Here is a 14,747-nt window from a genome sequence, read left to right on the forward strand (position 1 = left end):
CAGGGTGCAGCCTGCTCTCTCCGGAGCTGCAGAACATCTCCATCCCGTGGAGATACGAACTGGGGATGACCCACCGGTTTCTGCCCCACAGAGGAAGGCTTTGTCCAGCCAGGAGGCAGCAGCTGAGCTGGGAGCCCGGCAGGACAGCCGGACTGCGGTGACCGACGTGCGCAGGGCAGCGCGGCACGGGCGCCCTGGGGCTCACACCGCCCAGCCCCGCACAGGGCCAGCGTGGGACCCCAGTGCTGCCCCCCTGCCACCCCATCCCGCCTGCCTCTCGGGAGCACTGGCAAAACACAGCCGTTCATGCTCTTAACTGTTTGGAAGCTGTTACACGGGTATTTACAGACGTGCCAGGGTAACTTAATCCAGCGGCCCCTCAGAGCATTGCTTCAATGCTGCAGGTGAAACTCCAACATATCCAGGCAATTGTGTACACTGCACAGGGAAATTTGTTTTCTGATCTCTCCAGCAATCGCATTCCACCCTGAAGCACGGTACTCACTTGTGCTGGCCTCAGCACGCTTCACTGTACATAATATTGATGGTGAAAGTACTCAGCCTTTCGGAAAACATGTCCACTTCAGAAGAGAAATAGCCATCAGACAAAACAAAAACAAAAATAAGAATGAAAACATCCCACAGTACTCCAGCCTGCAGCGGTAGTGTGACTGCAGTGAGTTGCCACAGCCTCCTGGTGAGCAGGGAGTACCCAGGGCACGCACCTTACTGCTGAGGTCCCCAGTGTGACAGCCAAGGATTTCCACCTACACGAAAGGACATCCCAACGGAGTTCCCCCTGACTGGTCCTGCTGGAGGCAGGGTGTGGAGAGGCTTCAGCCATTGCAGGATGAAGAGCAAGGTGAAGATCACCAGAACTCTTTCCTAACACTGCACAAGCCCTCATGTGAGCAGGGTTTTGGCACACACGAAGCACCACGCACCACAGTCCACGGAAGACATCCCACCCACCCAAGAGGACTTGCTTAAACCCACAGTGACACGGTTGACAGTGGCTGAGCGTATTTTCAAATTAAACTCTCTCTCTTTTGGCCAGAGCAGGGTTTCCCCACCACTTAAGGGTCATTTAGGGCACACTGTCTTTCCAGAGGAGTCAGCACACTCTCCCAAATAGGGGAGGAGCAAGAACAGGTGCACACAATAACATTTTCTTAGGAGATCCAGTACACCTTCATCAGCTGGGGGCGTATCTCCTTCCAGTGGAAGCCACTGCTGGTCAGGGGTTCCCAGCACCCTTCCAGAGACATCACTGAACACACATCCCCATCTGGCTTACAAGGTCCAGAGATCCAGCTCCACAGTGACCACAGGTCACCTGCTCAGCACCAGCATCAGTCTGGAGGGACTAATCAGCCTTTGAGGGCAGGCAGGATCATTAGATGGGGATTTTAAGAAAAAGCTAAATATACTCTCTGCTATTGGCAGGATAATCTTGCCAGCAGTGTTTCCTCCTGCACTAACTGAGCAGCTAAACACGGCATTTTTCACACCATTCCCATCTTGTCCTAAGCCACAGCCCACTGATCCACACTGCATTTCCCTCCAGGGCGACATTCCCAAATAGGACTTGTCTGCACAAGGCTTTGCCTCCTGACCATCACACTCTGGCAATGCAGCACCCATCTTCAAGCTCTCCTGCAGCTTCAGTCCTGCTATGCTGCCAGTACTGCAAAATGGCAGCAGGATTTCGCCCTACCCAGCTCAGATACAAGTCTGTATCTTTAACTCATTTCCAACACTAACAAGCTGTCTTGAATGAATCATCATTTAGACTTTTCCCAAAGATCAATTAACCTGTTTTCACACAAAGAAAATCTTCAATTGTCTATGACAACACAAAAGCTTCAGGCTGCTACACCAACAGTCTGACCTCTTGTCCTTCCTCTTCCATGAGTTCCATAATCTCAATGATTAAAGTGTCAAAAAAAAGGAGTGGAGATTTAAACACAGACTCCTCACCACGCCCAGTCCATTTAGAGCCATTAGGTCACACGGGCTGGACAGCCAGTGCCACCTGTGGTAGCCAGGCTCTGAGCCAGAGCTTTAACCCGACAGTGATGTTCCAGAGCACCCACCGCGCGAGCTCCCTGGGATCCCAGCCGCTGGCAGCCACCAGGTTACACACACACAGTTTCTGGAAAGCGTTCAGCTGACCTGGGTACCCAGCTTGCACCGTAAGTAGAGCAGAATTCCGGCACGTTGGGCAAAGGAAGCACTTTCAATCCTTACCAACTCCCATGCTAATCCCATGAAGCAGCTACTGATTTATCAGCACATTTGACCGAGAGAAAAACTTTGCACACACATGAGGTCAGCAACCTAAAGTTATCAAACGGATGATCTCCAGCTTAGATCTGTTCTTGAGATCAGCTCCTCTTAAAGTTCCAAACAAGCAACATAAGCAACATCCCCTCGGGCTCTCACCACGCCACAGAAGTGCCTGGAGACCACAAACAACTCTTCAAACAAACAAAGCAGCAAGACCACAAATGACTCTTCAAACAGAGCAGCAACACAACAGCAGCACGAAGAAAACGGATCTTTGAGGCTCTGGCGTGGTGAAGGAGAAGCCGCTACTTCAGCCACATGAACACTGGCCAGAGGCGCTGCTGCTGCTCCCCGCTGATAATGCTTCGCCTGCAGAGCTGAATTTGGGGACCACACGAGGCTGGGAGGCACCAATTTCCACTCAGGGATTATGTTACTACACCTTTTTTACACGTCTTTGTTGGTAAAACAAAGGGGGACTATTTAATTTAAGGAGGATTTAAAACCTGTCCTTCCCCACCAGGGCCATCCTACCAGCCATCTCCTCACTGCTGAGCGCCAACAACCCCGGCAGAGACAGCACAAGCTTGGCACAAACAGCAGGGCTGCGCGTCCCTGGCTGCTGCGCTGTGATGGGGCCATTTCCCACGCGAGCTCTAAATCCAAGCAGCTGGGAACACGGACACTGCACAGCCCCACAGCACCCTGGCAGTAAGGAACACACAGCCCCATCACACCGACTGGGTGCAGCGCAGGGAACAGCCACAGCCGCACCAACTCCCTCACTGATTTTACTGATACTCCACTTCCTCTCAAAATTGCACGTTGCAATACACTACTCAGCGGCTGCCTCTGCACTAACCACTGCAACTGCCTTACGGAGAGAAAAGGGAGGCTAAAATAAGTTACCGCATGCCAGTTTGTCAGGGAAAAGTTTACAAGTCAGGTTCTTGAAGACACGAGCAGCGTAAAGCACGCCCAGAGCAGAAGCACAGGGTGAGGGCTGGCAGCCCCAGCAAGGTCAGCAGTGACAGGGACACCCCAGCATCACCCCATCAGCCCACAGGCTCACCCGTCTCCGTGTCCCCAGTCACCGCTGTGGCACAGCCACTAACACACACGGGTGCAGCACACACAGCACATCAGTTATTAGGAAGGAATATTCACCCTCTCTGCAGGAGGGTTTGCTGGCAGCTCAGCAAAAGCTTCCTGGGATTAAATCAAGTCAGGACTACAGAGCCACCCAGGTTGTAAGAAAGGGGAGATTACTTCACACCAGTTTTGCTGTCGAGTGGCACGAGGAACACGCCTGCACACGCCGCTGAACCCGGGCCAGGTGTTACCTGTGTGAACTGTCCCATCACCCGCCAGGAGCGCTCCCAGGGCAGTAAAAGCATTTCAGGAGGTCACTGCTGCTGCTGCCATGCGTGGTTGCTTGACAAACAGCTACTGAAACCAAGCCAAACCCAGGCAGGAGAAAATCTGAGAGCTCAAGGGGGAGGCTTTCCCCCCATCTTCCACAGGCCAGCAAAAGGGAGAGTAAATCCTGCTCCTGTCAGGAAATGAAACAGCACACAGAACTTACAACATTCCCCCTTACAGAGGATTATAAATATCTGCTAAGCACCTGAAGGCATTCGGTGCTGCACTCTAACAGCCCTTAAAACTCTTCACCTGGAACGAGGACTAGCTACAGGCCTTGAGTAAGTGTTGTAAGAGGGTTTTATTGTTATCAGGAGGAGAGGTAGACTGACAAATAATGCCAGCTGCACACCCAAGCACCTGCCAGCTATCAGGGAAGAACACAGCCAGGCTTACAGGACCAAAATGCCCTTCTGCCACCAGACCCCCGCCCTGGGACAAGCCATGACCCCGGGCATATTGTTCAGCAGTTCTGACCTCTGGTGAGAAGCAGGAGGAGCTGCTGAGGATGGATGCACAGAGCTGCTGGTGGCCAGTCACACGCAGGAGCTGCTGACTCAGCTGAACCATCCCAGCCTCTGCTGAAGCACTCAGGACTTGCACTTTGCAGAATATCTCTGATGAAGTCAAACTGTTTCCATTAGAAACTGACAATTAATCTTCATTAGGAATCACATCTGAACTCCCTGCTATCCCTGCCCTGTGCCTGCACACAGAGGGCTCTGTAAAACCCAGCTGCCAGGGCTGTGCTCACAGACCCACGGAGGAAACAGCAGGGAAGGGGGTGATAACAACCAGCGTGGAGCAGTTCCCAAAGTCTCACAGCAGAGACCAGAGCAGATCCATCAGGATCTGCTACCTGCTGCAGAGAGCTCCACCAAAGCCGGCTGAGCTATGCCCGGCACACTGGGTCACACTTCCCCGCGTTTTGTTAAGCACAACAGTCAAGCCAACAGACATTTTCTGTCTCTGTGATTAGCGCTCATCAGTTTCACACCAGCTTCAACAAAGGGTTGTAACTTTCCCTCTTGCACTGAACCACTTCATTGAATGAGCTGTCAAGTTCAAGCCTTGATGCCTCTCCTGTTGGGAAGCAAAGCTCCTCCCTGAGCAAACCAGTATCCTAGAAAATTATTTGGCGTGGGAATTTCCCCAATATTTTCCGAGCAAAGTGGAAAGAGAACAAAAGGTAGGAAAATAAAAGAGACACAAAAGAAGGGATGCAGCTACTGCAATAGAAGAAGTCAAACGAAGCTACTGGGCAATGATAAATTAACCGAAACTTTATGAAAATGGGAAAGAACACATTCATTTTCTTTGGCCCAAGCCTGCAAATCTTTTTAGTGTTTTTATATGCTAAAACCATCAAACCCCTAGTTTTATTATCAACTTACACAGCAATTAAGAGTCCCAGAAGTCAAGGAACCATCTCTTTGCCAATATGCAGCCAGATGCACCATTTGCAGATCCCCACCTCCAGGATCACAAAGGATCGTGTCACCTGCCAGTCACACAACACAAGATGCCACTGCCTCACAGCAGTCTCCTGCCAACAGCAGCCAGAGGGATCACACAGGGACCTGTGTTTTGCCAGGGCTAAGGCAAAACTGCAGGAAGCAATATAAAATTAAGCAGCCAATCAACACAATGCGCAATTTTCTGCAAGATTGCCAACGCTGGACCATAGGCGGTTGCATCTGCATAATTAAAACTGGTTCGTTCTGCTGCATTAAAGCCACAAATCAGGCATGTGACCATAATGAGGGAAAGACATTTATTTAGATTTCTGGCCAGATAGACCAATTAAAACTGTAGGTCTGAAAACACGCACTTTAAATTGTGCATCCAAGGATCTGCTGTGTTCTGTATTCCGCAGGCAGCTGTCATGTGGCAGTTTGTAAATCTGCAGCCATATCTCCACTGGTGTTTATTTTTAACACAACCACTCCTGTCTGCAAAGCTAAGGCAAATAAGAAAACCTGCCTCCTAAAAGTAATCTTAAATATTTTCTTTCTGGTACCATCCAGCAAGCATCTCCTGCTAGTGCTGGGGCCAGCTCTCCCCTCTCCCGACAGCTGGAGGGGGCAAAGCAGCAGAAGGGAAGGACAGACCCTGGATAAGTGACAGGGAGAGCACAGTGGGAAGGAGCCTGCCGGCGCTGATGTGTGCAGGAGAGGTGAGGGAGAGGTCTCCATGCACGGGCGGGCAGGTAACACTCTGCAGAGCTGCAGGAACAGCGCCTGCAGCGGCCATCACGTACTCCCCAAAGCAGAGAGGCACGGACCCAGAGCCTCACGCACCCTGCAGCACCGCCAGCCCCTGCCAGCAGCCCCCAGCCCTCCCTGAGACACCCAGGAACGGCGTGTGCAGCAGGGCGCTCCAGCAGACCCACACCACCTCACACACCCCCGCTAGCTTTCCAAGCATTTTCAGGACAACTCCTTCCCACCATGAGAGGAGCAGACACAATTCTCCAGGGAAGGAAGGGAGATACAGAGCCATCACGGCCAATAAATCACCCTGAGCGTGAAGATAATGCCTCCGTTCAACCCTCCTCCTTCCAATCTCACTCCCCACACAGTGCGTGGGCTCCTCGATTGCTGCAGCCGCCGCAGGTCGGGCAGGGCTCAGCTCCCACCCTGCAGCTACCGACAGGCCAGCCCCAAACCACCCCAGCCTTCGCTCTAATTCCCAACAACCGGAGCCAGAGGCTTCAGCGGAACTTCCCTGAAATCAGTCTCAGTAACTTTCTCCCCCTCCGTGGCATTCCAGATGTGCTGCCAGCTCCTCTCTCTGGTACGGAGGCTTTACGCACCTGAGACACTGCTGGAAGATCACTGCCTCACCCAGCACTGGCTGACACCTCAAGAGCAGCACCCTGCCCGCTTCCAATCCTCTCTGATCTCATCTTCAAATGCATTTCCAGTGCAGCTTTGCTGGGGTTACTTCTCTTTCACCCATGCTGACATATGCCCTGGAGCTCACATGCAGGGTTTTCCACCTTTCTCCCTTCCATTTTTCCTGTCCACGCCGTGGGGACAAGCACTGTGCCACATTCAGATCCCATCCTCCGTCGTATGAGATCACTGCTTCAAATTTTCAGCTACTATCATCTTCATATTTCAGCATTTCTTTATCAACACTTTGGTTGCTAGTCCCCCTTGCCACCACTTCCCTCTTCTTTATCCCCAGCTCTCTTCCATTTTAGTCTTTCTCTGGAGGTTTGGGCATCTGTCTTCACGACGGTAGCAAGGGATTAGATATGAATAGCATAATGACTCAATCCTCAAAGAAAATAAACAGGGTATCTGGGATAATGAGGTAGCCCACATCCAATCCTTCAGTCAAGCCAGGAGAAACCAGACTCTGCACAACTGGAGGTGGGTGTTCATGGTCATTGTCACAGCCTCAGAGAAGGTTTAGATGATCACAAACCCTGGCCCATGTTGGGCTGGCACACTCAACACAGCTGAGCACAGAAAAGCCCCGCTCGTTCTGCAGTGCATCCTCGGCCACCAGCCCTCCATCAGACATTCCTGGAGGTGTAATGATGCACAGAACAATATCAAGGAAATTATTACTGGCCCATCAACAAACTGTCTGCATTACAGCTGCCCAAAACGTGATCACTGTGGTGTAACGTAACACCCTCACATACACTCCAGCATTAACTGCCTCACATATGGAAACCATGAGGCTACAGAAGCCAGGCCAAGAATGATCAGGGCCCGTGCGTACTCCAGTTACAAACAACAATCAGAAAAAACACTGGAGATATCCACAGCAAAGCTTTTGGAAAAGCTCAGAACCAGTCCTCCTCCCAGAGACCCCTCTGCACCCCGAGCACCCTGGAAGCAAGAATCACCCGGCCCAGGACATCTTTGAGAATAACGCGAAACCACGGGACAGTCTCTGGGAACATGCAAATATCCCCTCCCATAAAACGAACAGTTCCACAGACTAAAAGAATATTTCATCTGCTTAACTGCAGGGTGCAATAACATCAATTTGCCCAAATTACACACAAGCAGAAAGGTAATTGGCACTGAGCAGGGCGTGTTGTGACTGTTCCGTCACTCTTTGAGTCCAGCTACAAAAGACTGAAATTCACGAAAGTAAACAATGGCACGAAACCAACAGCCAGCCCCTTCCCCAGAATCCCTCCCTCTGGCATCGCGCTGCCGCAGTTAGGCAGAGACTTTTGCAGACCAGCCATCTCCCAGCTGAGCTGGAGAAAAATGGAAGCTCTTGAGTTAATCTGCAGAAAAGCTACTTTATACTTTTAATTAACTATGAACTTAAATATAATGAAGTGGTAAACACATATCCCCATATAAAACAACCAACTGAAGGGAGAGTGGAGCTGGTTTTATATAAAAATGGGAGGACTGAAGGAGACAAGGCAAGGAAAAGGCATGAAGTAAGCAGCTGAGAGTATCTTCCATCTGAAGGTGGGAAAGGGAACTGTCACCAGCTAACAGAATTAGCAATTATTGCAATAAAGAGCAGATTTAGTAAGTTATCTAGAAATGCCCACTAAGAGAGTTTGGTACCAACACGACAATCCCTGGTTGTGCAGTAGACAGAAGGTTACACGGGCTCATTTCCCCCTGCCTCCAACCCGCTCAGCCCTTCCCGGGGCTGCAGAGCTGCCATGTGTCACTGGGTACCAACTTTCCTTCGAGAAGAGAATCAACTTGGAGCCTGGGATTTGATGCTCAGTGGTCTCAATAGATAAAACCTCGAGTTTTATTCTTCTCCAACACTCAGGAACGCAGCGACTGCCGCACAGCTCCGCACCCCGCACCGCTACCGGCACTTGCATAATAATGACTGCGGGCCTGGAGGCGAGGGGCCGGAGCACGAAGGCGAACTTCCTTACATAAGGACCGCAGGATGGATGCGCTCCTCGCCGGGAGGCCGCGGGCAGCGCTCCCGACCCCGCGCAGCCCCGGGGCTCCCGCAGCCACCGCTCCCGCGGGCGGGCGCTGCCCCCGGGGGACGGCCCCGGCCAGCGCCGCTTCGGGGGCTCAACGGCCCGCGCCCGTCACCGGCGCTCGGCGCGGCGATGGCAGCGCCCGGCGGGCAGGGCCGGGCTCCTCCGCGGGGCCGCGGCTCCGCGCCCGGCGCTGCCGCAGCGCGGGAGGGGCGGGGGGCGGCGGCGCAGCCCCCGCGGCCGGAGCCGGCCGGTCCCCGCCCCGCCCCGCACACAAAGGCGGCCCCGCCGCGCCCCGCACCGGCCCCCGCTCCGCACCTTTGACCTGCGCCTCGTAGTCGGCGATGATCTCTTTGTCCTTCTTGAACTTGCCCTGCGCCGACATCGTGCGGGAGGACGCGGGCCCCGCCGGCACCGCCGCCCGCCGCGCTCCGCCGCCGCCGCCTCACCCGGCCGCGGCCCCGCCGCCGCCAGCGGCCGCCGTCATTGGCGGCGCCGGGGACACGGCGCGGCGCGGGGACAGCGCGCTCCGCCCGCGGCGCGGGGAGCGCAGCGCAGCCGGGCAGGGCGCAGCCGGGCAGGGCGCAGCCGGGCAGGGCGCAGCCGGGCAGGGCGCAGCCGGGCAGGGCGCAGCCGGGCAGGGCGCAGCCGGGCAGGGCGCAGCCGGGCAGGGCGCAGCCGGGCAGGGCGCAGCCGCTCCCGCCGCCGGCCGAGGCGGGGCCGCGGCGCCGCTCCTGCGCTCAGGTTGCGCGCGGGGCGGGCGTTCCGGAGCCCCTTCCCCGCCCCGGCCCCGCCCCGGCTCGGCCCGGCCCCGCCGCGCTGGGGCGCCGCCGGTACCGCCCGGGGCAGATCGGCCCGTGTCCTGCCCCGCTGCGGGGTCTGTCGCTCTCCCCGCATGTCCCGCATGTCCCCCCCGGCCCGCAGCGGCCCCTCCGCAGCCCGGAGCTCCGGCTCCATCCGGTCGCCGCTGGGACAGCGCGGCTGCACTGGAGCAGATTTGTCTCTTCTTGTTAAAATTGAGGGATGAAAGGAGAAAGTGTTCGTTCCAACAAAAGCAACATCAGTGGTTAAGGCACTTTGTCAGGGGTCCTAGCTGAGCGCTTGGGACCCAGTCCCCGAGACCTCACACACTTGCCCGCAGCGCATGCAATGGCACATCCGAGCCCTCGGACAGCGCGGTCTCAGCCTCTGCAGATCCACAATCGACTGAGCGGGTCCTCTGTCCAGCCCCGGCTACGCTCCCATCACTGCTCCACACAATGGGGTCTTTTATGGGTGTCTTGTGAGGAGTGGATTCAGGGAGATTTGATGATTCACAGTTACTTTGCCAACTTTAAAAAATAACCCCAGCTCATTACACAAATAATTTACCTAGTGCAAGCAGGCGGCACAGAGGAGCATTCTGCATCTCAGTGGCCATGGAAAGGCCTGGGAAGGAGGGAGAAAAAGCAAGTCTTTCCCAGGAAACACAGCCACTGCAGAACATGAGGCCCAGGCTCAGGGCTGAGCAGTGTCACTCCAACTCCAGGTGGACCAAGAGGCTCAGGGTGTCAGGGAAAGCACAAACTGTGCCAGAGCCCGCTGGGCACAGGGAGAGGCAGAGGGCCAGTGGCGGCGAGCGTGGGTCAGTGTTTTGTGGCAGGGCAGAAGCAGCCGGACAACGTGCACCAGTCCCTAGGTGAGTTGCTGCATCCCCTGCCAGGGAACCTGGGAAGGGGATAGGCTGGGATGCTCTAAGCTGTACTTGGAGCAGGGCTGGAAAGGCAACACCAAGGAGAGTCAAGAGGTACTAAAGAATGATTCTCCAGGAACATCAGGTCTTTGGAGAGGGTGCCACTGGGGTGTGAAATGGTTGGTATACACCGATGGTGTATCATCTCCCAAAGCAAGGAAAAGCCAATTTACACAATGACGAGAAAAGTCCAGGGAAAATGATGTTGTGTTCCTTCACAGCCAAGAACACTCCGGAGGGACCTTATTGTTCTGAGCTCACTCTCCGCAAAGAAAAAACAAACCAAACTAAGCAAGGAAAGAGAAGCACAGGACATTTGATAAAGGATTCATCCTAGCAGCAGTCACTTCTTGCAACACCCACAGGGATTCAGAGAGCAAGGACCAGCATTCCGGATAACCACCTGTGCCAAAAGAGAGATTTTTGAATTTCTTGCCAAACTGCTTCAAACCTGTGAGGCCACGTCCGAGGTCAAAGCCAAGTGTCTGAGTGAGTTAAGCACCTTTTGTCAGAGTGGTCAGCAATATAGTCGTAAAAGAAAAATCCCAGTCATGAAATGATCCAACAGTGCCAGCGGTTTCTGCTACTCAGATATCATGAAGAATAAAGAAGCAGTGACGGCTGAAGAAAAATAATCCAATCATGAATTCATGATCTTTAATAAATATCAATGTCTAAGATACTTTGTGGAATTTCTACTTGAAACAGCCTCTTAAAAGGAAGGATTACATTGTAAGTCACTTTGTGACACATTCAACCCAGAATTTTTTAATGAAGATTGGGACAGGATGGGATTTAATCATAATAAACACTTCAAGCTTGAGGTATAGAGAAACCAACAGTAGCTATGGCAACGTGGTCACTCCAGTAAGGCTAATGCAGGTTATTTCCAGGGCAGTAGCCTTGTGTGTGCTCAGGAAGCAGAGGTAATGTTGGCTTAAAGCAATTCCTAAATTAAGGAAAATATTTTAAGCAGAAGCTGTCTTGCACTCTTTGTTTCCAGCTTCAAACTGTGTTTCACGATGGGCTGAACATACACACATCAGCCTCAGCAGAGTATTGACATGCTGCTTCCAGAGACACTGATGTGTGTCACCATGAGTTGGGCAGACCCTCTGGTCATGGATTCACAGACTGGCTTGGAAGGAATCTTGAGGCTCATCTCATTCCAACCCCTTGCCATGGGCAGGGACACCTTCCAGGAGACCAGGTTGCTCCAAGCACTGTCCAGCCACACCTTGAATACTTCCAGAGATGGAATGTCCATCATACCCACTCTCACACCAGTGAAGCTGTGCCAGAGAAGGCTGGAGGCACACCAAGCCACGGATGATATGGACACCAAGCTGTTTGTTGAAACCCTTCACAACCTTAGGAAGTGCCAGAGCTGCAGCACTGCCACCAGTCACCCACCCCAGAGTAAGGCAGCTTGTGACATGAACCCAACTCTCCCCTGGTCTTTTTTGCCTTCCTTAGGTCTCTGAAAGGCAGAATCCCTTGTGCCATACCTTGGGTTAATGAAGTTGGGGAAGGGGAATGACTTTGGCCATTGATGTGTGGCTAAATGCTCTGCATCCTCTCTAGGAAGTTGCTGTAAATCCCTACTTGGTGACGGAAACTATTCCAGTCCAGGCTCAAGGGTCCCAAGGAGGTGTGGGCTCTACCTCAGGCTCACGAGACCTGCAGTAAACCAGCCAGACTGGGAGAGATTGCCCATGCTGGAGAGCACTCGGCTGCAGCGGGGTCAGCTGTAGAATAAAATCTATACGAGCTGGGGCAGCAGAACCCAGCCCTGCTGCTGTCCCCTCTGTGGGAATGGCATGGCTCTGACACAGCATGCTGGACTGCTGGGGAAAGGCTTCCATACACGTTTCCCAGTGTAAGAGTAAACTAGTTGGAGACACGTAACACGGCAGCTGTTGGTGCTGCACTAGATCACCTGTGTTTTTTGAACCTTACATCTTCTCTCCTGCCAGCAAAGTGCTGTTACCTTGTCATATTAACAGGGAACTGCTGCTCACTCTGTTCCCTTTTTTATCTCTGTAGTGAAGTGCAGTTGTAGCTCAGCACTGACAGAGCTGCATTGATGCGTCCTGCCTTTGCACCCAAAATTACTGCAGCCAAAGATTTTTGTATGTGGAAATGCATGTTGTTTTTCAGGTAAAACATCCCAGAAGTTTGCTTTTGATTTTTATTTTATTCAGGTGGTCTCCAACAGCTCAGTTGTAAGTAGAAAGGTATCTTCCAAAAATACATGTGTAGTATCCTTGAGGCCATGAACATTCAGAGAAGAAAAAATCATTCTAAAGTACACAACCATCTCGATTCCAGCCATTTCCACTTTTGCCATCTTAAGCCCTTGTGGTACCAATAGACTTCAGCATTACACTGGTCAATAATTCAAGTCCCTGTAAGAAATGGGAATATTTATTTGTGACTAAATGCAGGAAGAATTATGATAAACAACTTGGCAAGGCAACAGCAATTCTTCCCAGTAGCTCTAATTCTCCTGTAAAAGGCACTGGAGTCACAAGCTGCACAGAACCTGTTGTAACTGCACAAGGCCATGGTCACACTGCACCGTGCTTATCAGTGGTGAAAAGGCTCTTACGAGCCATTTCCTGCTAGAGAACTGCTACCTCTTATTTCCTCAGGGAGATTGTCCAGAATCTGCGGTCAAAGCTGTGCTTTCATTTCCCTGCTGCCAGCAGCAGCTTCAGCTGGTGCTTGAGCAGCCACTTGCTTTTGGGAGTGGACACTCAGCCTCCGTGCCCAGGCTCTTCAGAAAGGACATCCCCCGCACTGTTGCTGGCATTTGTGTGTTAATATCCAAGGTGTGCATCTGAAATCCAAGCAGGTGTTTAAGCCTTGCCCATGGGATGGGTTGCAGCCCTTTGCCCTGTACTATGTAGGCCCCCAAAGAAGGGCTTTGGCACACAGCTCTCCAGGAAAAGCAACAGGAGCTGTTTGCTCTGTTGGGCTGTTTCCATAGCTTTGATCTTGTGCTAAACCCAGACTCCTCTTGGGCCCATCCCTCCTGTGCACACCATGCTGAATCTGAAGCTGCCAGAACCAGATCGTTAATTATACTCCTCTGATTCAGAGGAAAGCTAAATATGTAATATTTCACGTGCATCTGTCACTCCCCTTTCTCCATATGCTATTGTTCCTCTCTGCCTCCATTTTCTTCCATTTTCTCCCATTCTCTCCCTCCGAGGGGTAAGGATGCCCCACCCTGTGCTCCTGGGAGCTGTGGCTCCACCATCCAGCATGGTCCCACCATCTCCTCTTCCACCATACGGGCACAGTTCTCTTCAAGGTTGGGTACAAACTCTGCCATTTGCTGCAGTTGGATTTGCAATTTGGTTATGACCCGGCCCACGCTTTGCTCTCGCTGTTCTCCCCTGGTTATGTGCTCCCAGGAGATCATCCCAGTGCCAGAAGCAGTCATGTTTTGTGTCATCTCAGACCAACTCCACTGGCCTTTCTTCTCCTCATCCCGGTTCCCTGCAGCGCTGAGCTCCCTTAGCCCCGCCTGGAGCAGCGCTGTTGTACCTGGCACGGGCAGGTGACAGTCAGACACCGAGTGACAGAGCACCTGCTCCAAGGGCTGGGGGCTGCCACCGTGCCCACGCAGGAGCTCCGAAGGTGACGGGCTCTCATGTGAGGCAGGTCCTTGTCAGGCTCTGTTCCACCGCACCCAGGGGTTCTGCATGTGCAGACGTGACCCCGGAGATGCAGGTCCGTGGCCCGCTCAGGGTCTGCCCCACAAGAAACACAAGCTGTGGGGGGGGAGAATGGAAATGGAGCAGTGCTTTAAAACCAATTTTAACATTCCCAAATCCAGATGACCTCTGTTGCGGTCACTCAGATTTTACATTTCTGGTCTGTGCCAGTGGCATACGTTGAACTTTGCCAAAATGTTCCTTGCCAAGAAGGGTTTGTTTCTTTTTAAAGAATATCAAGGCTTTGGGGGTTTTGGTACAGAATATGATTTGTGGGTAAAATACATGAAGTTCACATGCGAAAGAAATAAAGTCAAGAAATCCAGTGTTTATAATCACCCACTGGATTTAAATAAATTGATTTAATTGGTTTCTGAGGGGAAGGAGGAAAGAGCAACACAGGAATTCTTGTCACACGATTTCCATCTGAAATCTAATACAATTAATGCAGCAGGATCCAGTTACCAAAGGCAAAAAAAGAAGGGAAATCAGGAGTCAATTGAGTTGCTGCAAAATTTAATATCTGGCTGTCATCTTTGTTCTTGGTAGAGAGTTGCTGTAGCAACAGACCAAAAAAAGAACTTGCACAAGAGGAGGAGCTTGCCGCTCTTTTAACAACATCTCTTTACCCTCCCTGAATTAC

At 52.5% G+C, this 14,747-nt stretch overlaps 1 protein-coding gene across 2 annotated transcripts in view; it reads right to left on the minus strand.

The window, feature by feature from the left end:
• Positions 1 to 9,076, minus strand: part of SRGAP3 (SLIT-ROBO Rho GTPase activating protein 3) — a 70,358-nt gene extending 61,282 nt beyond the window's left edge. For both annotated transcript variants that reach the window (XM_040076004.2, XM_040076003.2), the window contains exon 1: positions 8,966 to 9,076. In XM_040076004.2, coding sequence (XP_039931938.1) covers positions 8,966 to 9,032 — 67 coding nt within the window. In that variant the 5' untranslated portion in view covers positions 9,033 to 9,076. The remainder of the gene's footprint in view (positions 1 to 8,965) is intronic.
• Positions 9,077 to 14,747: the final 5,671 nt, after the last annotated feature.

Source organism: Hirundo rustica, chromosome 12 (assembly GCF_015227805.2).
Source record: "Hirundo rustica isolate bHirRus1 chromosome 12, bHirRus1.pri.v3, whole genome shotgun sequence".
Lineage (NCBI taxonomy): Eukaryota > Metazoa > Chordata > Aves > Passeriformes > Hirundinidae > Hirundo > Hirundo rustica.